Here is a 26,948-nt window from a genome sequence, read left to right as displayed (position 1 = left end):
GGAAATGCAGCGCTGAACTCAGCGAAAGCCTTAAGCAATCATCCAGACACTTTCTGTTGAATTTCTCTAAACTTTATTGGCACTGTAGGAAGAACACGGTATGGATTTTAACAACTCCTCCAAATAGGGGGGRAAAAAAACTTTAATATTGAGGCTCTTTGCAGATAATCACATGGACCCAAGAAATACCCCACAAGAAACTGATGCTTTATTAAAAACTAGCAAAGAGATTGGTCACAAAACAAAGGGAAAAAAAAAACCTTAACATAATTTACAGGAACCAAGGGGAAGGAAAAAAAAAAAAAAAAAAAAAACAAGCACGCACACGTGCGCACACGCACACACACACACACAAGTCAGGTAAACATTTTATAAGGTAATTCCGTCCCCCCAACCCCAAGAGGAGTATTTATCCAATCGATCTGGAACAAGGAGAGGAAGGAAAACTCACTGTATTCTAAAAAATAAAAAAAGAACCTGTCTAGAAATCTCACTGTAATACTGAAAGCTTCTTACATTAGTTTTCTTGCAAAATATCATCTCTTTACAATACAGTATACATTTCCAAGAGATGGGGGACCATAAAAGTATCCTCCCTCCCATGACTAATATTTTCTAATTGTGCATAGCTAGAAATATTGAAATCAAATATCATTAGATACCACTGTAATATAATACTGGTTAAGAGGAGGGCAGGGCTGAAACAACTACACAAGGAGTTAGGTGGACTCACTGGCACAAGTCGTTCTATTCCTATATTGGACCAGTTGGAATTAGAACGATAAAAAAAAGAAAAAAAACTCTATAAACAGAAGTCATGCCAACATTGTAATACATGAGTTCAGCAGTATTGTGACACCCATCAAAGCAGAAAGAGGTTTACTGGTTTATTATTTAAACACATTCCAGGCACCGTATATCTTATTAGGAAATTGTTGAAATGCAATAAGGGCTTCCCCCTCCCCCCACACCCAGATGCACCAGTAGTTGCCAGGGACAGAGCAGAAGTGCCGAGAACCAGCTTTAAAGCACCAGAACAGAAGTGTAATGGTTGTTTGTTCCCCAATAATGAGACTCTTGTAGAGCCAGTGCCAATAACCCTTCAGTAAAGAAATATGCAAATCAGTCCTGACAAGTTTAACTGCAATCTTTCATTGGCGACATTCAAAGCAGTGGAGCATGTGTTTTTGGCCAGCCAAAGGCTTCCCAGGTCCACTTGCCAAAGACACACTGCATCTAAGGGAGAGAAGGGGGCTCCCACGTGACTTTGCTGGACATGTAGAAGGAGCACAAAGTGATCCTCCTAGCAGAGGTTTGGTTGGTTGGCATTGTGTGGATCTCTTGTATTGCTCCAGAAAAAACAAGACAAAAACACCAGGAAAAAAAAAAAAGACAACTAGCACTGGTGAGGTTATTGCTAGCAGCCCAGGGAATTCTTGGGGAAATACTGCAGTTTATTAACACTGGCATGAACATTTCTTTTTGGCACACTCCCYTTTACCTTTCTCATAGCGTAGGGAGCTGAAAGTTCTAGCATATTCAGATGTTTTCCTCCTATCACCACTAACAGTGGTACCAGAGACAAGCGAGGCAGCCACAAAACTGAGAAAGTTGTGAGATTCAGGATCATGCTAGGCAAGAAATTAAACTATAGGCTAGCCTGATGACTTCCTATAGGTACAAGCTAATTCAAGGAGGGCAAAGCAAAGGAGAACTCCATTTTAGATGGAATCCCTTTGTAAGAGGCCTCTTCTAAAGTTGAAGATTTCCTTCTATGAAGGATCAAGGCAAAATCCAATTCAGCCCTGAGCATACATGGCTCCTCCTTCCCCAGAAATGGAAGGAAAGGATTCTTGGTAGCCACTACACAGACAGGAACAGATAGCTTGGAAGACAAGATGTCAAGGACACTGGTAATTGTTAAAACCAGTTTTCAGGTCAAGTCTCCTCACCACCACTAGGGTCTATTTCTAACAGAGCCCTCTGTTCTCAAAGCTGCAAAGAGGCAACACATCCTTCTAGGGAAGGAAAAACATCTGAGTCAGGGAGCTAGCAGAATGCTAGGGAGGATTAAGGCACCAGCTGGATAAATGCTTCATGACCCTCTCCCCTTGAATGCTGCTGGAAGCTAGGAAGACAAATTCAAACTTGTACATGACCCAGATACAAAAGTAATTTTTGGTCCCCAGCTGCTCATCACTTTTTATGATTATGTCTAGTTTAAGTAAAGACATCTGAGCTACAGTAGATCTGTACACAGTCATAAGGCACCAATAGCTATCTGTTAAAAAGGCCTCTTCTAGACATCTGAAATCCCATTCCACAACTAGGAGTATACTGTTTTACAGCAAGGGAAAAACATAGCTACAACAGGTTTTAGCTCTTTGCATTTCTGCCTATCCCTCTAGGTTTTCATTGGTGACCCCAAAATGGAAGGCAATGTTCTTTAGCTATTTCTGCTCCACTGGTTACATTCAAGTCAGACAAGTGACAGTAAACAAAGCAATTTACCCAGAGGAAAATACTTCTTCTGGAAAACAAGGAAGTTGATGGTCCAAAACACTTCGGTGGAAATATTCAAAAGGCCTCCACATGATTAGGAAATGCAAAATTTCATCATTAAAAAAGAAAAGCTAATGCCAGTAGGGTCATACAAGACATTATTAACACCACTGTTTATCTATTTTGTCTGCATCAGTTTTAAGGTCAAAAGCTTTGGTCTTTTAGAAGAAAGTCTGTATTATATCACCAACTCTTATTCCCTACCTCCAGCCTCCCCTTCTCAACTACATGAGTCAGACTCTGTATAAAGTCAGAAATTTAGACCCTGGCCATTAAGCTTCATATTGAAGTTTGTGCAAGTTAGTAGGAAGGCACGGTGTCAAACTGTTGCAGTTTACTCAAAGTAATTCAAAGTATCTGGTGGCCTCTTTACCCAGTAGGAGAGCAGCAACACAGCTGTTTTGACAAACAATACAAAACTAAATGCAGTGAGATTTTACTCAAAGCCAAGCTATTTCAAATTTGCCCCAGTATGAGCTTACTTTCCCCGGCCACCCCCAGGAAGATGTAGATGTTGGTTTTTCCTCTGTTGCTGAACTGCAGCACTTGCCCAATACTCTATAAATAAGACCATGGTCACTCTTCTGTAGTGGTTCCAGCGCAGCATGATTACCAGTGAGTGATGGGAGAGGATGGGAAAGAGGGGAGAAGAGTGCAGGGCAGCAGGTACAGGGGAGAGTTTACATGGACTCGAACTCATCAATGCGCTGCTTGGTATTGCCCTGCCGAATCTGACGGAGGGTCTTGTACTTGTCTCGGCCCAGCCGCATGTTCTCAGCATGGATCATGTCATTGGCTGTCTTCTTGGTTTCATCCCGAGCATTTGCCAGCTCTGAGGAAAGAGCCTTTGGAGGAGGGGAAACAGATAGGAAGGGGTAAGCATATGCCATACTCACAGGGAGAGACCTTCTTGTCCAGCTCTCCTAAAGATTCAATACTCATGGAAATAGGAAATTTCACTTACATATGTTAATATCTTTCCCTAACATTTGAAGGGAGAAAGCATCAGGTACTCCTATCTTGTTTATCTTTGTCTAACACAAGAAAAAAAATGGTCAAGTCCACCCACCTCAGAGGAGGAGTGGGAAAGTCTGGTGGAGGGATCGCTAAAGACAACAAGATCATCTTGCCAAAATAGAGCATTTACTAGCCTTCTACAACTAAAATTCACTGTGGAAGACAGAAGACAATTCTGTCAATCTGCCTGTGCAAAATCACCACAGCATGAGACAGAATAAGCAAAAATTGTTGCAGTCAGGCAGGTAGTAGGCAGCACAACAAGATGACTGGGAAGAGTCAACAGCAGAATATTGGCAATCCTTACAACAAGGAGGGGCAGCATCGTTCCCCCCATGCTGTGAGGGGGCAGCTATCGGGCTACTCTCAGGGTTTAGCTGTGCAAACTAGTAAGACACTTACTGACAGCTGCCTGCTAGGAACTGGACTGAGTCCTCCTATTCATTGCAGCCAGGGCTACAGCTGTCAGACAGCTGACAAGACTCATACAAGCACGCTACATCTGACAGATGCTGCTTTTTGGCACTACTTGAAAATGCTTTACTATTACCAATGAAATGGAAGTCAAGTGCCAGGAGACAAGATCTGCCACTCTTCTGCAGTTACTAAACTAATTGACAAGATCATGATTCTTTTCTTCCTTTACAATGATATCTGCCAGCTGCATTGATGGCAAGAACGTCAGAGGCAGCGTCTGGACACACGGGCTCTCTCTGCTGCCAACTTTTTACCTTCAAGTGTTTCTGGACACGTTCGTTCTTCTCCGCTTCAGTGGTGCGCTCCTCCTCACTACGGTCCTTGATGGTGGCTTCTGACCGCAGCTCAGCACTGGCCTCTGCAGCATTCTCATCCTGCTCATCATCATGCTCATTCTCAGAGTGCATGGGCTCAGCGACGTGAGGGGTGCTCATGGCAGTCTTCAACTCCTCTTTAGTCTTTTCAAGGTCCTCCTGCACCATCTGTGCCTGTAGTAAGACAACCACAGGGGTTAGACAATGTAAATCTGAAAACAAGGTTTCTTTGCAGTGCAGAAGACTTCTGCCCAGAAGGAATGCACAGAAGCACTACTTAGGCACATACAGCAAGCCCTGCAGCTGTTGCACACTGAAGTGTTATGTTTCCAGCCATCAGTCATTTGCAAAACCTTCTGCTAACTAGCACTTCAGAGGTACAATTCATGGAAAATGAGTCAAACTAATTAGACAAACTAATTCTACCTAGAGTTAGAACAGTGTACTTATTCCACCAGGAAGAACAAAGCTGTGTATCTGCAACTACCTTAAGCTTGCAGATAGCCAGTGTAGTGTGGCAGGTCACAGAACAGAATAAAGAGCAGCTTCAGAAAAAATATTGCTGTTTGTTCAGATTCTGCCTTACCTTCTGTTGCCACTCCTGGGCCTCACTCTCCTTCTTCTGCCTGGCTAACTCCAGCTGCGTAATCCTAGCTGTGAGTTCTGCCATCTCAGCAGCCTGCAAAAGAAATGCTTTTAGTGGGGACAAAACCCAAGTATCTGCTAAATGAAGTGCTTAGTCCAAGTCCTAAATAAAATTAGTATCTTTAACACCTTTTTGTTAATGAGAAAGCCTATTTGTATACTTCAGTCCCACTGGTATCTCTGTGATGCAAGGGAATAGGAAGCCAAAAAAAGTTTTTCCAGAGCTACAGGTGTCGTTTCTGTGAACCCAAATCAGGGAAACAATCAGGGAGCATAGAACTGTTCTCAGCACTGCTTACAACAGTGTGCAAAAAATACCACAATCCAAATATACTGTACAAATATACTTGCATTTATGCACAAGTTCATCTGCCTGAGACTAAAAATTAAAGAACCTGACTATGGCTCCCACTATGATCACAGCCTTTTAGCTCTGAGAGCTTAGATCCTTGCCCTGCCACTACCTTCCCTACCAGATTTTCAGCTCACCCACTTACCAGTTGTTCCTGGGTCTTTTGTTGATCATGGGATGCTTTCAGAAGAGCCTCCTTTGCCTCTTCTGCTTCTTGACGTTCTTTAGCCAGTTTTTCTGCTTCCTCCTGAGCTCGTTTTCTCTCCTGTTCCAGCTCCATGGCTCTGCGTGTCTGTTCTTCCAGTTCTGAAGAAAACAGAAACAGAAAACATTTGAAGAGATATCAAGTATAGAATGGCAGTAGAAGATGCCCCCACCCCTACCTCAAGGATTGGAGCTTCCCTTCACAGGAGTAGGTAAAGGAGACACACAAACAATTCTCCTACCTCCTCCCTTTCATGTACAACTGGAGCTGGAAGACTCAGAGATAGGCCTGTTCAAAGCCAGGAGATTACTTGCCTAATAAGATTTGTGGTGAAGTATCCAGCTCAAAATGGTGTCTTTAGAGGTAGAGAAGCATACAGCATTTTGCCTAGATAACACTGCACTTTAACACWGGCCAAGCAATTAGACAGTAAGGACCAGAGTGCTGGCTGATGTGACAGGTACTATGCTTCCTAACTTCTCCCTCTCTCAGAGGTGCTAAGATAAAGCTTCAAGCCAGCACATGAACAGCTACAAGGTGTTCTGGCTGTCAGAGAGGCAACCTGCCTGCCACCTCTTTCCTAATGCAAGCTGTACTTCAGCAGTTGCAGACTGAGAGGTTACTTTGAATTTCAGAAGGCTAAATCAGTTCTGCCAAAAACAGGGCCCTAACACCACTTAGCACACAACACCAGAGTGCCAAATGGTTCTGGGATGCTACTAGCTTTACTACTTAGTAACTCTTCTCACTCAGAATACACATCTAGGAAATACTCTACTACTCCATACTACCTTGCTGAGCTTTCTTGGTTTGTTCCTCAATTTGCTTGAGTCTCTCCATTAATTCCTCTTTCTCACGTTCAATCTTCTCCTTCTCCTTTTCTGCCAACTCCCTCTTCTTCTTCTCATTCTCCAGCAGGGCTCTGATGAGGGGGAAAGCCACAATGCAGTTTAGCATTAACAACTGCTCATACTGGAGCACTTCCTGGTAAAGCTATGAGCATGCCAGAGATGTGCACTATAGCACTGAGCTGATCAGCTTTAATCCAGCTGTATCCCTTTAAAGTGAAAATGCAGAAAGAAAAAGCTCTGCTGACGTTTATCTCCATGGGGCACTCATAACAGCAATGTTGCCAAGGAAAAACTCCTCGTATCAAGACTCAGATGAGTTCTGTGAAATAGATGGACATATATTTAACTTAGAGCCTGACAGTAGGTCATCCTTATAATGAGTGCTATTTCCATCATCCTGTTAGATCCACCAAAGCATAAAGCAATCTACCCCATCTTTGGCTCAAGCAGATTAATAACGAGGTGCTGCTGGCAATTTTGCTAGCATATGCTGCTACTGTGCAATGATCAGCCAAGTTCAAGTTACATGGAACCATACCAACCTCTCCATCTGTTTCTGATGCTTCTCCTCCCGAGCTTGTGCTTTCATCTGCTGCACCTCAATGGTATCTGGTTTACGTCTGCGCATGTAGAGCTCATGGTTCCCCATGCAAAGTGCCAAGATTCGCTTGTTAATCCTTAACCGAGGGGCATAGAATACAAAGTCCTTGGAAAAAGGAGATGGTAGCATTAGACTTACTTCTTTTCAGTAGAAACAAGGAATGCAATACATATCTCRAAACCCTGAACCGTTAGCCAGCTTTTCTCACCAGGATCTAATTTATCAGTGGTGGTAACCAGACCTCTGTCTTTCAGAAACCTGATAAATATACACAGAGGACAAGTGCCCAACTTGCYGTTACAGCGTGCTGTGCTTCACTGTAAAGCATTCTTGTATGTAGAGTACATATTGACTTAGACTGATGGTTTTATTACAAACACAATCACGGGCTGGCTTACCAGACACACTGAAACTACAAATTGCCCCACCTTTCGTCCCACGTGCTTATTTAATGCGGTGGTCTTGCCAACCACATGAAGTGTAATGTTTTGTCTTCTCCCAGAACAGGTGTTAAACATTATGTCTTGTGGATAAATAACTTTGTTCTGTTAACAAGGTGCAACAGCAGCAGCAAGCAGCTGTTCTAAGCAGCAGTGAAACAAGTGACCAGAGGAAGTAGAACAGAGGTATCAGCTGATACACAGAAAATTAAGGAGTCTTCATTAAGATGAAACTAAGCTGAATTATGTCTGTTAAAAGTCTGGAAGGGGGAAAAAAAAAAAAAAAAAAAAAAAAAAAAGTCCTAGCATACCCTACATGATGACCTGATGCTTCAGCTTCCAACAGGGTAACAAACACTACACTTGAGGGAAAAAACTGCAGAAGACCTTCCTGCACACTACTAAATCCAACAGGCTGCATAGGAAGCATTCACTTTAACATAGGTGCCTCAGATCTTTAACTGTAACAGCAGAAAACTGAGTGACCTTAAAAGAACTAGAAACCCTAAGCTAAGAGTCTACCTCTTCCACTGACTTTGAAGGTTAAGCTGAAGAATCTTCTCCTCTCCTAGCAGATAGATAGTTTAGTTCTGGCTATTAGGCCCATGCCATGCATACTGCCCTGAATACATTAGGTGGTAAGTAGCATTGATATTATTGATAAATAGATTACATACAGTAAGAAGCCTGATCATTCAACAATAATAAAGGATTGGAAGTTTTTTTTTTTTTTTTTTTTTTTTAGTTCAGATGTTGCTTCTTACCGGTGCTTTCTTGTCAATAGGCTTGATAACAAACTTCTTGTCATTGAATGAGATATTTCTGATCTCACTCCAAGGGAACCCAATTTTCGGTGTTAGCCTGCAAAAATGCAAAGCAAAGGAGATAGAAGTCCCAAGTCGCTCCAAATTCTTGACCTACAGTGCAAAGCCTAAAATTCTGCCAAATCAGCCCACACTCTATTTCAGTACTCCAATACTGACTGGAGTCAGCAAATAAAACTGCAGACATGTAAACATGAACTACAAACATAGGAAACAGTTCTTCAACACCTGCCTTTTATTTTTATTTTTGTTTTTTTTAATAGAAACTGTAACTGAAGACTGTATCTGTGGCAGGAAGACTTTGGATGCAGGTGAAGCAAGTTTGATGAGATATGACAGCTTCTTATATTTTTTGGTCTAAAGCAACACGTTTTATGAAAGCGTTTCCTTACATCAACTGTTTATGCAGTACCAGATCTTTCTGGCTGTGTCAAAAAGGCAGTCAACAACAATACAGAGGGTATCATTTGTGGTTCCCCATGGTTTAGTTTAAGATATTTGACTTCAAAAGAAAAATTACTTTGAATATTCCTTTGTACTGGAAAGAAGCTGAAGCTAATGATAAAGAGAGAGGCTTTATTACCTGTCATTCTGCTCATAAATGTTGAGTCCAAGAGCATCTACACCCAGCCAGAGTTCAGAGCCCTTCTTGTTCTTAATGCTGAAGTAGTTCACACCATACATTTCTAGATCCTGTGCAATCTTCAGGTACTCCAAGACAGCATCTTCTCTGCAACATACAAAAAAAAAGTAGATATTCTTTTTTTTACTCCATTTCAGTCATTAGAGTGAGAAGATACTGTCCTCCTACATGGATAGAACAGCAACAAGCTGGAAAAGTTCCAAGTATCACCYTGGAAGATAACAGTGGACAAGCTCAGCAAGTTTAGCTTTGCTATATAACAGTGTAGACTAGCAAGGGTAGAGGTACATGAACCTAGTTATTCTTTAGCAGAATAACCTGAGGAATGCCCACAGTCATCCTGGAGTAAGGGGTGAATTTTTATGTTGATGTTTTGCACTAGCATATTTGCACTACTTTACATTCAGCATCTTCATACTGCATCAGTTACCTAATCATTCCTCGATGTTCCTCATGCCACACCTGGATCCTCTCCTCCCACTGGTCCTTGTTAAGTTTGTGCTGTTCCAGAACTCTAGAAAGGAATAGGACGTGCATCAGAAGAGCACATGGGATGTTTCAGACCAACCACTACATCTACATACATCACTCCTGAGCAACATTTCCTTGAGTACTCCATTGGCACACAATTCCATCACATAGGTGGCCCAAGATATACTTTTATTACAAGGCTTCCTATGGAAATGGGTAATAGTCTGTCAAATCCCACTCAGTTGTGTTTCTTCTTGTACCATTGTATTTTTATTTTTCAAAGCTTCTCCCACTACATCTGATTAGAGTTTCCTCAGTAGCAACAGGATCTTTAAGAGTAAAGCTTTTAAGTGAATACCAGTCTCAATGCTCACAGAAATACACAAGGCTGGATTTCATTCTATACAGTCCAATCAAGACCAAGAAAATCCCAAACCCTTTAGGGTAAAGAAGTTCTAAGACTAATAGGTTCACTTACCTCTGTGGGAGCAGTTTGTCACTAGCAAGGTAGCCAGGCTTGTGCACCTCTTTGTTAAAATCACCATATTTTGACTGGACAGCATAAGAAGCCAGGAGGACAGCTGTTTCTGGAGGGCAATAAATGTCATCATTCAGGATTGCCTCCTTCACTTGAAGGAAGAAGAGGCGCTGTGTGATGTCCTGGATCAGCTCCTCTGCCACATCCTCCGGGTAGAACTTGGCACGAAATTTGAAGAGCAGGGGACTTTCCTTGCGCACATCCTGTGCTGTCACCTGGAATGACAGAATTCATAAGATTTCACAGGCAACACCTTCACTGAGGGGAGTAGGTTTATGAAGAGAGAGAGGACAAACATGCGTTAGAAAACCTCCTTTCCAATGCAGAAGCGAACAAGCAGAGAAGCAGGGATTTTCAACTCTCTACTGTTAAATATCTCCTCTCCTCACCTTCTCCCCATAGCATTTATGGCTTGCCACAAGTTGTGATCACTGCTAGATAAGCTACTTTCCAGGCTTCTCTCCAATCAAGATGGTCACATGAGCACACATTAGGCACTATAGGGAAGGATAACAGGTCTGCCTGGATAGCAAACAGGACTACATGACAGAAGAATAGACTGGGAACCATAACTCCTCCTTCCTTGGTGGAGTCTGAAGAAAGGCAGTGCCAACTCATTAATTTTACTGTATTTCAGGTTTGCAGAGAAGCAAGAATAGATCTCTGACATGAAGACTAAGTCTGCCTCTGTCCTCCAAGAGACAGGAGCCCAAAACAGGTAAGAGTTTGAAGCACACATACCTTTTTGTTCAGTTTCAGCCATGTTGAGAAGCCCTTGGTGTCCTGATACTGAAGTCCAAAAAACCAGACCTCTCTTAGACCAATTGTCTTCACAACCTGGAAAAAAAAAGATTATTAGCAGGAGGCCCTGCCAGAGGGGCTGTGCTCACTAGTGGCAGAAAGCACATTAAAGATTAGGACACTGGCCTTTGTAGTTTTTCATTTCCCCTGMTACTATGCTAATATAAACATACTAGAGTATGAGGGGTCCCAAGCGGGAGATGCATTTTATTCATTTGTCTCCCACACCTTGAAGTTTATTTGCTATCTAAAAGCCACAGCTGGAATATTGTTCAGCCATTTATAAGCCAATATGTATAGCCAAAATGAGATGCAACAGGTTGACAGCTGCAATAGCTGCCTGAAATTAACACCTCAGCTCCATTTTCAGGTACATCCCCCATATGTCCTGCAAATGCACTACTTCTGGGCAAGCCATGAATCACACTGCTGGGATGCATGTCCTATTAGGCTGTGCTATTCTGAGATTTGTACATTACTTACAGCTATGGACAGGCTTTTCATGCAGCTGCTTAATGAGTGGCACCACAAAGAGGTACTGTAGTAAGTCAATACACTTCCTTTGTATCGGGGCAAAGAGCCACCACAGGGATCACCTGTACTGGCACAGAAGCGTTCTCCTTAGCCACAGCCCTAGCACACTATAGATACTGTGTAAGTAAGAGTTAAGAAGGCTTTACAGACATATCATAACATTAAGAGCACACCCAGTGTAGGGCAGGACTACTGCAGAATAATACTATTTCTGGTAAAAAGGAGAGGGGGGAAGTTTCTTGGTAGAGCGTGTTCACAAACACAAGACCACAGCTTTGTGCTCTGGCAAGTCTGGGGTGTGCCACAGGATTTAGCAAGTCCAGACACCGATGTTCCCCCACAGTCCTCCTGAAGCCTGGGACATTCTTCTTACACCAGTGCAAAAGTGTGTGTGTGGAGGGTGGGGGGGAACACGTCTCATCTGTCCCCCAGAATGTAGCTGTCACCTTCATTACTAGACAAGGAAGGCAGAGAGAGAACACATATCTGTTTTTAGAAGGTCTACACTGTACTTAAAGGACTTTTACACTCTGCCCAGCCCCTGTGCTTGCTCACAGCTCCCCTTCACCAGAAGGTTAGGGTCTCAACAAGTTGCAGAAGAGGATTTAGCGCTGCCTTGCCCCTCTGTTTCATACAGTCTCTATGCTAAGCCCTTTTTTCCCCCCCTTCTAGATTACTTCCTCAGTGAACCCCACGGAAGCACTATTCCCTTCTGATGTGATCGATGGCATCGACATGACACAACACATTAACAACATAGGTTCCCTGCAAATGGATCGCTAGTCAGATTCTTTACAGCTTGTGTCAGATTTCTTCTAGTCTGACAAAGCAGCACTTGGGCCCTTGCTCCCTTCAGGCACATGAAGCAAAGGGAGCTTTCATCAGAGGCATGCCATTAGGAGTGCACATACGCACACAAAACCTACGCAAGACTGGTAGTCTGTACACATCATCCTACTGGTCTCCGTGAAAGCATTCACCCTGCCGTCATCTGAATAGGAACTGGAGCACTGCCTCTAGCCTGGAGTAAACACGGCTGGAGCAGGTCAGATAAACCTTCACTTGTAACTTGTATGTGTCACTCAGTAGGATGCATTCAGTTAAGGGGGCTTTCAGAGGAGCATTAGAAATTGCCACATATGTATTGAAAGCATATGGTGCAAACAAAGAAAGGTTGCCCTGCAGCTTGAGAAAGGCTCCGTTCCCAGCAGCATTAACATTTGAAAGGGATGGGAGCTCACCCCCACTGCTGCATGTGTCTGCTTGCCTCACTCATTTGTCAGCAGCTTAAGCCGGGGAGCTCAACGCGCTGAACGGCCACCAAGGAACCGAAGGGCACCACACTGCGGCCCCTGCACAAAAGGGCTTTTATTCGCGGCAGAGCAGCGACAACGACGGGCTGGACAGAAAGGGCGAGACAGCACCGTAGACTCACATCACGCCCCCAAACTGCTGCAGTCGCACTGAAGAGCAATGCGGTTCCTGCTCTGGTAACGCGCGCTGTAAAGAGAGGCACGTTCTTGCTTGTTACCCAAGCATGGATCTGACCCCTTTAGCCTTCATCTGAAGCTGCTTTCCAAGTAAGTGCAAGCGAAGGAAGCCTCTGTCAAGCAAGGGGAGAGGAAGGAGGAAAGGTATTCCTCCTCTGTCCTTCCCATCCCAGCTTCAAGAGACCATTTAGTTCCTTTGGCAAGGGGAAAAAAGGACAATCAAGGACAATCAAGCTTTCTACAGCCACAAAGAATCTGACTGGCAGTTAGCAGCACAATTAGCAGTCTACTTTTGCTTGGGGGCATACAGCATTTAGATTCCAGATTAACTACAGAAGTTTCAGAGAATCAAACAGTTATTGGTATTGGCTATGGACGGGTGAAAGCCAGGCACAGGGGATAAGGGAATACAAAGAATACWATTTAACACAGACTACTTAAAACACCCAAGTTTAGTCTCTAGGCTGGAGAGAGTGCCATCTTCCTCCTGCCAGGGAGGCCATTAAGTTAGTCCCAGGCTCATGTTTAGCTTGCAGTACAAGGTGTAGTCTTCAACTGGCAACAGACCACAGGCAAACTTTAATTCTAGCTGTCACACAGTACCTTGACCATCTATGATAAAGCCCTTGCACCTGCCAAGTAATTAAGTCCCTCTTCCTCTGCCTTCAGGGAGGAGGTAACCTAGATGTCATCTTCATCTTTTAGAGACAACCTAAGCACATGAATATTACCATTCTTTTCAAGCGTTTCGAGTGTAGAGGAGAAAACGTAACCTGTTCTCCTGCTTCTCATTTTTCCTACTCCACTTTTCCCACTCCACTTTTCCCAGGTCTCCATGACTTCATTTTCTCTACTTCCATCCCTCTCCCAAAGCATGTGTCCTTCTCCCCTCTATGTTCTTGCTACTACATGCTGCCACAAAACAGGAGAGCCACAAGTAGGCCTCCTAAAAGTAAGTTTCAGCACCAGTATTGGGCTGATGATTGCCCTTATTCTCAGCCCATGAAATATACCACCATCCTTGATTGCAAGCGTGGAACCCACACAAAAGTGATGCAGGTATGCCACAGCACATAAAGCTATCTTGAACCTCACTTGATATCCTGTTTGAAAAGGAAAATAGCCTGTCCCCCTTTCTATATCACTGGCAAATCAAGTACTTGTGTGAGAAAAATGCTATGAAGCCACAGTACTGGAGGAGCTCCGAACTGGTGGCACATCTACAGTTTCACAGYAGTTCTATGCAGGCTAGCAAACAGGGCGCTTAGCAGGTAAGTGTTATTTAGCTCTTACTGACACTCAAACACTCTGTGCCATTGCACAAGCACCCTTCCTTGATTAGGCCATGGAAGTGCAAGCAATCGACAGTAAATCTAGGCTTATTTGGTTTCATTTTCTCCAGTGATTTTGGCTGGGAAGATAGAGAAGCGTTCTCTCAGCTGTTGTTGAAAGTTGAACATATCATTGACACAGCCAGGGATTTAGGTGTTCAGATGTGTTATGCCCAAAAATCAAGTGTCAGTAGAAAAGATTAGAGGTAAGAATGGAATTTATAGGAAGAAAGCTCCTTTTAGTTCAATTGACAACTAGGAATAAATCGCTAAATAGATTTTTTTTTTTTTTGCTTGCAGTTTCATATATTAAGACGACTTAAGTAGTTTACCATTATTCATGTTCTAAGAAGAAAAAAAATAAAGTTCAACAACTCTGTGGATTGGTACCTTGGATGCATTTGCAAGGCCAAGCATTAACTGTAGACTATTCAAGAACTAACAAGGTTTCATCCAGACACTTTCAAAGTCACAGAAAGGTGAAATACATTGCCATCTTACCGGATAAGAGTGGAAAAGCTTATACACCTGCAATGACAAGTTATAGATTACTTTTACAGGAAAACCTTGCACAAGCTAATCCAGAGCTAGATCACACTGAGATACAGCTGATACCTGCCTTTTAAGTAAATTGAAGGGGTTTTTTAATTGTAACTCTTTAGTCTGGCCGAAGGCATAGAAGACGCCTACACAGATTAAAGCCCAAGAATGAAGTAATTCAGGACAAGCTACTATCACTTGTGCTGGTTCTCTTTTCCAGTCTTCCTAGATTTAAACTGTCCATGCAAGACTACCATGCCTCAAGCATTTAGATCATCAGATAACCTGTGAACTACTCCTGCTCTCCTTTTAAGCCTTATTCTTATTAGTTCACAGCATATAACTTTGATTAAAAAGCCCAAGCTCCTCAAATAATTTGTAATACCTACAAAAAATTAAAGAACCTACAGCCTAGAGGAAAAGAAAAAAGTATTTTTTGTTTCAAGTTTCACAGCTTAAGCTATTTGTGATTCAAAATAGATAAGATTTGTTTACTAGATAAGATTTAGTTCTTACAGGCTACAGAACATTTTAGCCAAACATTGGCTAATTGCTAGGCAGCTTGCTGCTCCACTTCGGCCATGTGAAATTAAAACACGCTTCACCACCCCTTGCAACAAGGACTGAGGAAATCTGCATCTCTCCAACACACACAACTGCGCGCGCGCACGCACACACACACCCCACCACCCGCCCAGACACACACCCTAGCCCCAGCCACCCTGGGCACTGAGGGACACAACTCAGCCAGATATTCGACACTGATGCTGTCCTCGTCAGACACCAGCTTGATGCACTGGCAATTTTGTCCTGCTTTGGGTGCTTATCCTCCAGGGCAACAGCACACTGGCTGCACAGAAGAGGAAGAGATTCTAGATATCCAGTGCCTTCCTAGGCACATGACTGGAGGTAAGGCTGGTAACCCTGAGCAACAGGAAAAAAAAATGGAGATGCTTTGAGCGTCAGGACTGTCTGTGACTTTTCTATGTTGGAAGGCCCAAGACCCCTCTTCTACACAAGCAGTCTTTCCACTTCCAAGCTGTTCTGCAGTTACAGTAAGCAGTCACCTATTCCATGTTTTTAGAAGCTTCTTCTTTTACATTATTCTGTGGATGACTGATTCAAATATTTACAAAGCTACAGAGCAGCCTGGCAGCCTTCCTTTTGATCAGAATCTGGCTTGAAGAAAACCAGGCTATGGAATCTACAGATCTTGCATCATCCTTGGATTGCAAGGAGAGTCAACGTGGCTCAAAATTTATTACCTGCCTGCTAACTCTGACCTCTGCTTTTGCAGCTATTACCCAGGTAGTCACACACATTGAAAACTCTCCAGAAGACCCATTAATGGCTATACAAAACACAGTGGTTAATTACAAAGGTTCACTAAGCACTGCTCTCAGTACAATGTTTTAAGCTTGCCAGGTAGCCCGTTCCTTCTTTTGTTCCTTACAAAACAAAAGACACTCAAGACATTAATTTGCATTGCTGGTGTCCAAGCAAGGCCTCAGAGCCATGCACAGGACTTGAAGTGGGTTCCCTTGAAGCTTGAGGAAAATGGTAGAACAGAGTTTCAGGGTAGAATTGGTTTCAGCATACGAAGTCTCTAGTTGTTTGCTTAAAGAATGCGTCCAGAGGAGCAACAGCAACAAAGACACACACACTCTGCGGCTATCAACGCCCCATGGGGAACATGAGGTGTTCAGAAATCCACACATCAACTGAATTTACTGTCCAGCTTCCTACTCTGATCAAGCTACATTAACATAACCCTTTAAATTAAAGAAACCTACATTTTTGTGTGGGAGTGTAAATAATAATAGATCAATTTTAATTATCTCTGAAACAAAGTCAGTCTACTTAAGACCACTGGAGCAAGGGTTACCCTGCCTGCACACTAAATAGGTCTTTTCTGTACTGAGTATGAAATATCTAGCTAGGTACTGGATATAGAGATGCAGATAAGACTGGGCTTAAGTACTTAAACAATGTCAGCTTTCAGTTGCTGTCAGTTATGAACTGTGAGGATCTAGGAGTAATAATCCAGCTAGTTCAGAAACATTCCTTTCAAATTTTTTAACCTATCTCTAAAGGCTAGGAAAAAAGATATCTTGCACTCATATCAGTAATGACAGCAGTAACTGCCAGAAGGCTTACAGTCCTTGATGGGTAACTAACTGAGAAACCTCTATAATGCCAGACAGAATACAAACAAACAAGTTAATTCTAGAGTAACTTCAGAGAACAAAACTTCTGACTCTTTGTTGCTAGGAGGTCTGAAGATGCAGAACACAAGTGGTTGCTGCAGAAGAAACCTCATGTTATTTGTAGCAACAGCGAGTGCTCTCCTCGCAGCTCACCATGCACCTCAAGGGATACTTCTTGTAAGCAGTTCACGAGGCTTTTGCATCCCCCTCTATCGCWATTTAAAAACTTGAACATAAATAACATTTCTCTAGTCTTAAATCATGGGAATATCAGTATTTTGCTAAGTGTTTGCTCCCACAGTTAAAGAGAGCATAYCACTGCTTTGAAAATTAGCAAGCAAGGCAATTAAAGACCTCTGATTTTTTTAAAAAAAAGCATCCTAAACACAGTGTTTGAATTTCAGTGTTTCTGCAGGCATCTGCAGCTAGTAATAGCTATTAAATAACTTCTGTGAAGAGGAGTGCAACCACAGTAACTCCTCACAAATTGCTGGGCTATTAACATGCATTAGGACAACTGCAAGTTGATACCTTGTGTTTAAGTCTTTGGAAAGGTGTCAGATTGATTGATTATTCCAGTTTGGAAGATACAGAAAAATTTGAAGATATTAGCAAGGGTTAGAGAGCCTCTTTGAAGTTTCATTTTAGATGAAGTCGACAGGAATGACTCAAAGCTCAGTCATCCCACTCCCTCATGGTAATAAGAACTAACTTTGATATCAGAACAAACTTAGGAACAGCATTATCTGAACCCAACATGAATCTAGAGTTTATGGTAAATTTCTTGTTTAAGAAAGCTTACATCCATTTCTTCATCAAAACACTGTACCAGAAAAGTATTTTCTTTACAAATACCCTTAAAAGCTCTGGAAACCTAGTAAACCCAGATTAAGCTTGGAGTTCAAGCTAGTTATGACCTGCATGTGAAAGAGTTACAAAATTAGCTTTGGGAGAAACACCTGCAAAGCACTTCATTATAGCTGAAAAGCACTTCATTCTGCAAGTTTAACAGCCAAGTTATCCTTCAAGCAGAYTGAAGGGATGCCATGAACTCTAGATTAGGTTAAGAGAATGAACATTGCTTGCATTGGCTAACACTGTTTCTCAAAAGACAACAGAYCAGAGGGGAAGAGGATAATCTCACTGACCACTTGGACTAAGATTAGCTACATGGCCTCCCATTAATTATCCTCTAAAAAGGTTAATGGAGCCAGTAAAATCACTGGTTTGCTTCAAGAGTAAACCTCATACCTGAGCTACATTTCCAGGAGAACGTCTCTGCTAAGACTTGTAAAGTTTTCTCTGTGCAAAGAGTGGAATCCTGTTTTAGGTCATTTATGTGAAGGGAGTGTCATACACAACCTCCCTTCCACAAACTGATTCTGAATTAACTTTCTGGAGTTTTACACTGTATAACAGCTGTTGTTTCTCCTCCCAGGTGCCAGTTAATTGGTTTCCAGCAACTACATAACTTGTTTACTTCACAGGGATCCTGAAAGACTTTACAACCCATCTCTGTCCCCTATTGATCTCTCAGCAGTTTGATGAAAGCATCTGGAAGATACACGGTCTATCCTCCAGCTATTTCTGAGTAGAGCACACTAGTCTTGGAAAGCAGTGAGCAGTGGGCCTCATCACACCAGTACCGTTCCTGTTGCTTGGCACAAAGCCTTTTAGTGCCACTCTTCTGAACAGYCACCCTGTCTCACTAGCACCATCTGCAGCAAAATGCTGCCTGCTTTCATTGCTTGGACTGTGTACATAGAGGAGTGCAATTCACAGGCTAGTGATGTTTTCCCCTATTGCTGAGTCTGAAAAATGCAAAGCGGGGGAAGAATTTCTTCACTGTGACAATAACAGAGCACTGGAACAGGTTGCCCAGAGATGTCATGGAGTCTCCTTCTCTGGAGATATTCAAAGCCYGCCTGGATGCAACCCTGTCTAACATGCTCTAGGTGACTCTGCTTGAGCACAGGGGTTGAGCAGATGATCTTCAGTGGTCCCTTCCAACCTCAGCCCTTCTGTGATTCTRTGATTTTATGCAAATTCTCTTCTACACATACAGAAGCAAAGTGGCATGCTTCATTGAATTATACTTCATTTGAGGTTGTCTGATATACTGCAACAAAAATCCAGTAATGACTTCATGGCAGAGACATCCCACAAGAGATTTACTACTCTATGTCTAGATGATCAAAARGCATTTGTTGCTCCCTACACTTTTCAGTTGCTACAGTATCATGCCAAGTATGTATTTAACAAGTCTGATAAAAGAAGTGTTGGAGACATTCGATGGTATTTCTACCTCTCTACTACCCTGCTGCTCTTGCTACATATCTAAAAGATCACATGTATAAGCAGCACCACATTGCAGAAGTTAAACTACTTGCAGAATAGAAAGACAAACTTCAAAAAAGGGAAGCTTGAAAAGCTTCAGTATATGGGAAGGAGATTTATGTCCTTTCATAACTTAAAGTTTCGAGTTTAGTTTCTTCAACTGTCTTTTTAAAACTAAAGTAGATTGTTCCATTTTGCTTGCCAACACCATTCCAACTTCAACATACAAAAGCTACATAGCTTACTGCACAAGCTGGTTTTGGCATCTGACAGCAGCCACGGTGCACAGCCTTTTGCCACCTTTTTCAAAAAAAAAAAAAAGAAAAAGAAAAAAAAAAAGAAAGAAGAAGTGTGTGTAGAGAGAGGGGGAGAAAGTGGAAAGTGTGTTTGTGGGCAGAGGGAAAAGAAGAATGGCACACAAAAAGCTTGAACGGTCACCACCATAACTGGCTCTAGCAACATCTCAGAAAAGAAGAACATGGCTTGTTTTGGCCATGCCCAAGTGTCTTCTGTTTTTAGGCACTGCTTTTTCAGTCATTTGGTATTTCCATGAAAACCCAACTTTTTCCATTTTGGAGGATGAAGGGTGGGGAGGAGAGGGTTAGAGAACGTGTTTAACAGAAAAATGGTTTCCTATCAAAAAAATACATTAGAACATGATCTTAGAGGTACCATAACTTAATATCCAAGAGGGGCTCCATCTACAGCCAAACAAACATTCAACTTCTCCCCTTCCATTTGGCCAATTTCTGCAAAATAYGGGTGTGTTTCTAACTTGCCCCTTCCAAAAGTGCCAAAGTGCTAAATGAGAGGATTGTCTCTGTAAGAGTTTTTAGCCTATTACAGTTTGTCACTGACCTCCTTAGCAACAAGCAGTCAATTTTTGGTTAGGCTACTGCATTTATAAAATCCAGTAAGTTTCCACATGTCCCTGTGAAATTTGAGACATGTTTGCATACCACTGCAACCACAGGCCTTTGCTGCACAAACAAGATGATTTCTGGGTTTTGCTGGAGGAACCAGCCGCTCTCCAGAGACTCGCTGCTTTCTGCTATGAAGCTGTCAAAGAAAGTTCTCCGTTCTGTGCATTCACTTCCTGTGATCACATGTTCCAAGCCAGGATCCTGAGTATTTAACCACTGCTAGGGTGAAATGTACCATAGTGAAAGGCTTTCCTAAGGTCTCCCTCCTCACAAAGCTTAGTTTTACAGACTATGAAAGACTAGCTACATTTATTCCACAAATAATTCAATTGGGTTGGAGTTTCTCACGTAGTTTAGAGGGATTTGGTCAGCCTCTGCTGTCAGCTTTAGTAACCGTGAGAAAATAGGAGACTGTCAGATTGGTGCCCTACAAAACCACTGAATTCAGTGCATCAGATAAGCAAGTCAGTACAGGGCACATGAACTCAGAATCTGAAGAGCTCTCGCTCCTAGTGAAGTYTGCAGAATCCTTCTGAAGAAAAACACATACACACACCAGTATGCACTAGGCTCACTGCTGGACATAAAATATAGGGAAGCATCAGTGATTAAGTTTAGAATGAGCAGAGGTGCCAGTTGTTACAATTTTATTCCATAGCTGAATGCCCTTTTCTAGTACAGTTTAGTTTTGACCCCAGAAGCTCATGAAATTGGAGAAAGCCTTCTTAGGAAAGCTTTCCTAAAATCTGAAGCAACACAGAAGTATTTCTAGTGTCACATTTCTCCTTAACCTGGGACTGAACCTGTGGCTCTTAAAAGGATAGCTATGCCCTCCAATGGGACTGGGTGCTTTTGGCTACTCCTRTAACCAGCTTGTTCTGGAGTAGCATGCTGAAGCCACCATGTCTCGGACTTCATGATATTCAGAGCCTAATGTTGGCAGGATTGAAGTTCACATGGAAAACTATAGGCTAAGAGAGTGCGAAGCATGCCATTGTGCAGCAAATCTGGTTTGAAGTCAGGTAAATAGAGTTGATTTTAGGCTGGGAAAGGAAGTACTGACTAAACAGTTTAGTAACCACAACTCATTGTTAAAAACCCCGATGTAAGGCCYATCAAATGTGTACAAAGACCCACCCATTTATTGCATTCACCACCAACAGACCTAGTATTGCTGACAGCAAGGAGCCTCTGCCAGACAGTGCAAGGAATAAGGGGCTCAGAAGAGGATGAAAGAGCAAGGAGGGTCCAGCAGGGTCTAAGGTCAGGAACAGAGTGCTTGAGAAGCTGCCTTATACAGTGTGTTAGGGATATGGGGGGGAAGGAAGTACATTTTTACATCACAGAAGTGCTTGAAGTAGAAGATTTTGTAACTACAATATGTGCACAGGCTTCCTGAGAAGCCTGTGAATCAGTGTCCACTAAACCAGGGCATTTCTGGGAAAGCTTTCCAGGCAGCCTAGTGTGGAGCATTAGGAAAGTAAATTACTGTTACCTCTCCCTGCCCAAGGTATAGGCTAGCACTGCCCAGGATGACAGAAAACAGATTTAAATATCACCGATGGAAGTCAGAATCACTTCACCTCCAAACAAACAAACAAATAAAATCAGAGAGACAGGGCTTCAAAGCTATCTATAGCAATACTTAAACAGTGTTACCACAGATAATGTTAATCTTTTCCCTRTGGGAGATGTGCAAAGCAAAGCAATGCTTTGCACCCTAGTCTCCAGTCAAACTGCATTTTTGTTTACTGCAGAGAAGGATTAAAGRAGGAAAAGCCATCAGCTCTCCCTGTTTCATTTCCCGTGCCTGCACCCTTCATGCCCARGAAAGTGGCATGCTGAGGTATCACRAGACAGGACACCACTCTCTGCCTGTGGGGTAAGCAGCACCCCCAGCAGGCATAGCCCATACTCAAACTCTTCAGTGAATCCACCAGCAGCAGCTGAAGAATGCGTTTTCTCCCTTGGCAGAGCTAATGCTTTTGCTAGTGAGTTGGTGCATACTGGAGTTCAGCAGCTGGTGTTATGAAGTATGTAATGCGGAAGATGAGACAGATAATCTGGGGAGAATACAGGGTTGTTGTCTATCCTCAGCAAAGCTAGACTCAGACTTGTACAATCCTCTGGTCTCAATTAATCCAGATTTTTTGCTTAAAATTCCAGACATCCAGATCTGGCCTGAGGTACCTCTAACAGATCATCATCATCATCAACAAAATCAATTTCTATTTAAGCTAAAGCTGTACAATTGCAAGCCTAGGGAAGAGGGTGGTGCAGGAAGACATCTCTAGTATAAAGCAGGATGTTACCATGCTGCATACTAAGCTAGATCTAGAAATATTCTTATGAGCAATCTTGGGGCAGCAGCAGCAGACTTCCAACAAAGCAGTGCAGCATCTGCCTTGTTCTGTCACTCCCAAAACTCACCTTGGCATTTTAACCATGCAGAAAGAGGGAAATTGGARCATTTCTACCTGAAGCCCATTCACCTATTATTACTATGAAACTATCTCTAGACTCAAACTGTTCTTCCTCATGAAGCCATTAACTAGACGGAAACTTTCCAGAAGTCCTTTAAATCCTATTTGGAAGGGGCAAGTAAATGTGGGGTAACAAACATTTATTCCACCTTTAAACACAATAGGTGAAAACAGACACTGTCAGAATGCTACTGAACAAAGCCAGCAGCCTGCACTGTAATGGTCTGTAGCTAGAAACTTCAGTAGAAGATAATAGCTTCCTTTTTTTTCCTCAAGTCAGACCTAATAGCTCACCAAAAGCAAAAGGGTACCCTAGGGCAAAAACATTCAGGATATCTTAATATTTTTCTGTGAAAGGGTCAAAATCAGGTTTCACACCAGAAAGTCTATATGCTGCAACAGCAAAACTGTAAGATAAAGTTATTTGGAGAAACTCACTCTACCTCCAAAAAGCCTTGATGAAAACAGCCACTGCTCAGCACCAGTCCATCCAGAAAATACTAGATTAGCAATTGCAGGACCACATCATACTTTAAGGCAATTAGAATACAGACAGTCATAACCTTGTTCTTATACATCCCACCATGGGACCCAAACCTTCTCAGGAGGAGATAGAGCAAGCAGACTATCAACCAGATAGCAGTCATTGCTTAGTCCCCATTAGCAGTGTCAGCAGAGAGAATAGCTCAGCTAGACTTTTTTCAGAAACTAATCTAGACATCAGTTCAGTCATTTGAAACATACTCTGTCAGCTGGCACATACCCAGTAAAACATTTTTAAGACAGGGAGGACAGGAAAAAAAGTAGCTAAGCTACAAGATCCCATTATGCCTAAATGCTCTGAGGGCTGGGGTAGAGGGATAGTGTAGTGGTTATTACATGTGCTTTACATGCTGAAGGTCCTGGGTGCAAGCCTCTGTGGAACCAGCATCAGGAAATCTTTGGAAGGTTGGACTAGATGCTCTCCAGAGGTCCCTTCCAACCTTACTGATTCTGTGTGAATCTGTGAGTGAGGTCAGCAGGTGTTAGCTTTAGAGGGTAGAGTAGAGTAAATAATTAAGGGTAAAGTCAGTGCAGATGAACACACAGCACTTTATAAAAGCAAGGAAAGAGAGGTTTATGCAAGCGTAAGAAGTTTATAGTAATCTGTTGACAACTGGCCATGAGATGAGATGATTTGGTTGCAACATATCACCAGTGGAGAGCAGTATTTGCATTTACAAGGTGAGCAGAGAAGAGCTCTCCCTGTTCATATCCTTGCCTCCAGGTGATCTTTGCTAGATAACTAAATACAAGAGGCCTGTTGTTATTGGATCCTTTCATCACTTCACACTCAGCAAGAGATGCTGATCAGTTAAGTTTTTATAGCCCAGTAGTTTAAGATGTTCAAAGCCCTGTCCTGGTATTAACCAAGCAATCCTAGTTACTTACCATTAGCTCACTAGAAGCTCTCATATTTTATGTTGGTATTCAATTTATCTCTTTATGCAAGGATTAAAAATTTGTTTGAGCACGTGCATACACCAGAAGTACCTGCTTCGACTCTTCCCAATAATTTTAGCCTCGTTCATTGTGATAGTCTGACTAAAAATCTCTCCTGCAAGAGGAAAGAGTCTTGAATTTTCCATCAAGAAATAAGCAGGCTGGTGTGTACTTGTATTCTCAGGCCAGAAAGAAAACTTTCCCACTGCAGCATGAGCTGAATAGGTACTTCCTTTGCCTGACTGCTCACAGCATCCCCAAGCCCTGGCAGGGCAGTGCTCTTTCTGCCTCTATTCTGAATTACTGTGGCATAGGTCTTGAATCACCTAGTCAGAGCCTACACAGGGTCACTGGTGAGGCTCTAGGACAATCATTTCAATATTAGTCCTGTCAAGAACCAACAACACTACCTCGAAAAAGAAGTCTTGTGTGCTAAACAACAGGATACAGCTTAATTCTTGTGGCTACAGCACTCATCCAGCAAGTCTATGCTGTATGGACAGTCTGAAGAAGTGGTATACACTGGAGCTTTCAGAAATAACTGATGTTTATAAGTTCGCTTTAGACCCAATTTTTCTTTTCCACCACACTTGAAGCACGATCAGATGCTTCTCAAATACAGACAAGTTGCTCAAGTCCAAGTTTTGCACTACAGTTTGTGCTCTATGTCAAAGGCAGCAAGAGCTGCAAAGCTGCAGATGGGCTTGAGCTGACTGAAAAATGCACTCACAGAGTAGGAATATCACTGAAGTCATTAGTAGTGCTTTTTTAGCACCAGTTCCTTTATTTGCATAGTTGTGTCAGAAATTAGGCACAGAAAAACAATCACAAGCAGCATCCAATTGAGGGGACCCTTCTCCCCTCTAAAAACACCTCACTTTTTGATGAACTTGTAGCATGTCAAGTCAGGTTTACTGGAATATGCTTCTACAAGATAACTGTGGTGCAGTTCCATGTTGTGCACATGAATTCTAGACAGAATGCAGCACTCACTTCCATTATCAAACAAGTCAGACTTGAGATCACATAGTGCTAAAAGAAGTCTGGGAGCTACTCTCCTATGCAGTAATATGTAGGCAGCTGAGAAACTATAGTGCAACTCAGCATCTTCCCAAAAAGCTTTATAGCTTTGTTTTCCCCATTAAGAAARGTTGTTCCTTACCAAAAGGCTAGGATCTCATCCTGCTTCCCTTCTCTCATGACCGGGCTGCAGAGAGCACTGTGGTATCTAATGTTGAATCACCCAGATGAGTATGAGAGGAAGTAGCATTTGTTGTGGTCAAAAAATTAAATAAATAAATAAGTTAGGTTTACTGGACCCAAGTGATAGATTATTTCTATGGATGAGTCAGCCTTCAAGTTTCTTTCTTTATTAAAAGAGGTGCAACGTAAAGCTGGCCCTAGAACATCTAGCACTGCTGAACCACACCCATGTTTGATGTATCTGGTCTGGCAGTTCCTTTATCTTGTCATTACTATAAAACTCCTTTTCCTTAAGCTATTAACTTGTTCAGATTTCTCTCCAAGTAGCAAAGCCTTGATCTCTTCCTAAGTGAGCGGACAAAGCGTCTTGTCTTGCAGCAGCAAGAGTATCTCACTTGCTAGTGCAACAGATGCTTTGAATGGAAGGCAGTTGCATGGATATGGTCTTTGGGATTACAGCTGAGACATGTAGTGGGGCCTGTCAAAGCTTCAACAGCTGCAATTGAAAACATCCGTCTTCAGCTGCTCTAAAGTTTAGCTGCACACATCTCCTTGCTTCTGCTTGGCCCAAACTAGAAGGAAATCTGCCTAACCAGTGAATGCAGAAGGCAGCTTAGGCACCCAAATGAAGCCGGCTCAACATAGACAGTACATAACTTTTATAACGATTCCCTCAGAGCCTGATGGGAGTATCAGCCAGAACATTGTTTCACCTGCACTCAAGAGCTGGAACCACATCTGAAACCCCAGCTATGTTTCTGTTCCAGAGACCAACTGCTCTTTGAAATCCATTATACAATGCTTGCATGTAAGCCAACCAACACCTTACTAGCTCCCACACAAGACAGTTCCTATTTTATGAATTAGGATTACAGACATCTATTGCTTTCCAATCCTCCTTATGGGATATAGCAACAGTTCAGCTTTTTAGAGGTCAGAATAGTCCCCAGCACTCCTGGAGCTAAAAAGAATATATTAGTTTGAGAAAAGCATGTAATTTTTCATTAGGCCAAGTTCTCTTGAGGATACTATACTATTGTTTAATCTCTGAAGCCCTTAAGAAGATGTTTACTGTTGTCTTAAGAAAAATCACAACATCAGTACCAGCTGTAGGTCTTCCACCACTCTATCACTTACCTGATCAAAGAGCTGCTTTCCTGTAGTGTTGGGCTGGATGGCAAATTCCAGCTCAGCATCCATGGTGGTAACACGCACGCTGATCTGGAAGACAGAAGATGCATCATTACAATACACACACCAACTGACACTACACAGTAAAGAAAAGCCGTATCTGTCTCCATCCACGGACGAGCTCACAAGCTTCCAGAAGCTCCACTACCAGCAGTTACAAGTCACCTGCCAGCAAAGCATTCCCAGCTCTTAACAGTTTAGTAGCAGAACAAACTCTTACGCTGCAAAACTGGAAGGCTTATTACATCTATTCCTACTAATATTGCCAGATGTAAGAAGGCCAGTTACAGCTTATGAAGTCAGCCTTCTGAATGTAGAATATGCCAGCGCTCTTCACTAAAGCAAAGGTGTTCTAGACCTTGGTACAAACAATCAGACCTCCAACTTCTTCCACTTGAATGTCAGAGAAGTCCTGGGAAGCATTAAGCACTTAATCCATTGCAGAAGGCCAGTGGACATAGAACAATATTGTTCTAGTTTCCATGG

At 42.5% G+C, this 26,948-nt stretch overlaps 1 protein-coding gene across 1 annotated transcript; it reads right to left on the bottom strand.

The window, feature by feature from the left end:
- Positions 1 to 50: 50 nt before the first annotated feature.
- On the bottom strand, positions 51 to 26,512 carry MSN (moesin). Its single transcript, XM_085314911.1, has 12 exons — positions 26,409 to 26,512; positions 10,682 to 10,777; positions 9,881 to 10,155; positions 9,362 to 9,445; positions 8,872 to 9,018; positions 8,229 to 8,325; positions 6,966 to 7,129; positions 6,364 to 6,494; positions 5,513 to 5,673; positions 4,957 to 5,049; positions 4,311 to 4,544; positions 51 to 3,407 (listed from the first exon to the last, which is right to left on the bottom strand). Exons 1-12 carry the CDS (start codon positions 26,469 to 26,471, stop codon positions 3,243 to 3,245), a joined length of 1,710 nt encoding a protein of 569 aa, XP_085171037.1. The 5' UTR covers positions 26,472 to 26,512; the 3' UTR covers positions 51 to 3,242.
- Between the last annotated feature and the right edge of the window lie 436 nt (positions 26,513 to 26,948).

The sequence above is a fragment of the Rhea americana genome, unplaced genomic scaffold (assembly GCF_003343005.1).
Source record: "Rhea americana isolate MKP2758 unplaced genomic scaffold, rheAme1 scaffold_414, whole genome shotgun sequence".
Taxonomy (NCBI): Eukaryota; Metazoa; Chordata; class Aves; order Rheiformes; family Rheidae; genus Rhea; species Rhea americana.
Note: the sequence above shows the minus strand (reverse complement) of the source record. Positions and strands in the feature narration are given on the sequence as shown.

Bases quoted from the DNA above. Each gene is read 5' to 3' on its own strand.
- MSN (XM_085314911.1), bottom strand. From the start codon at position 26,471: ATGGATGCTGAGCTGGAATTTGCCATCCAGCCCAACACTACAGGAAAG. The intron at 10,778-26,408 runs GTAAGTGATAGA...TTTTTTTTCCAG, and splicing joins GAAAGCAGCTCTTTGATCAG to GTTGTGAAGACAATTGGTCT. The intron at 4,545-4,956 runs GTAAGGCAGAAT...GTCTTACTACAG, and splicing joins CCCAGGAGTGGCAACAGAAG to GCACAGATGGTGCAGGAGGA.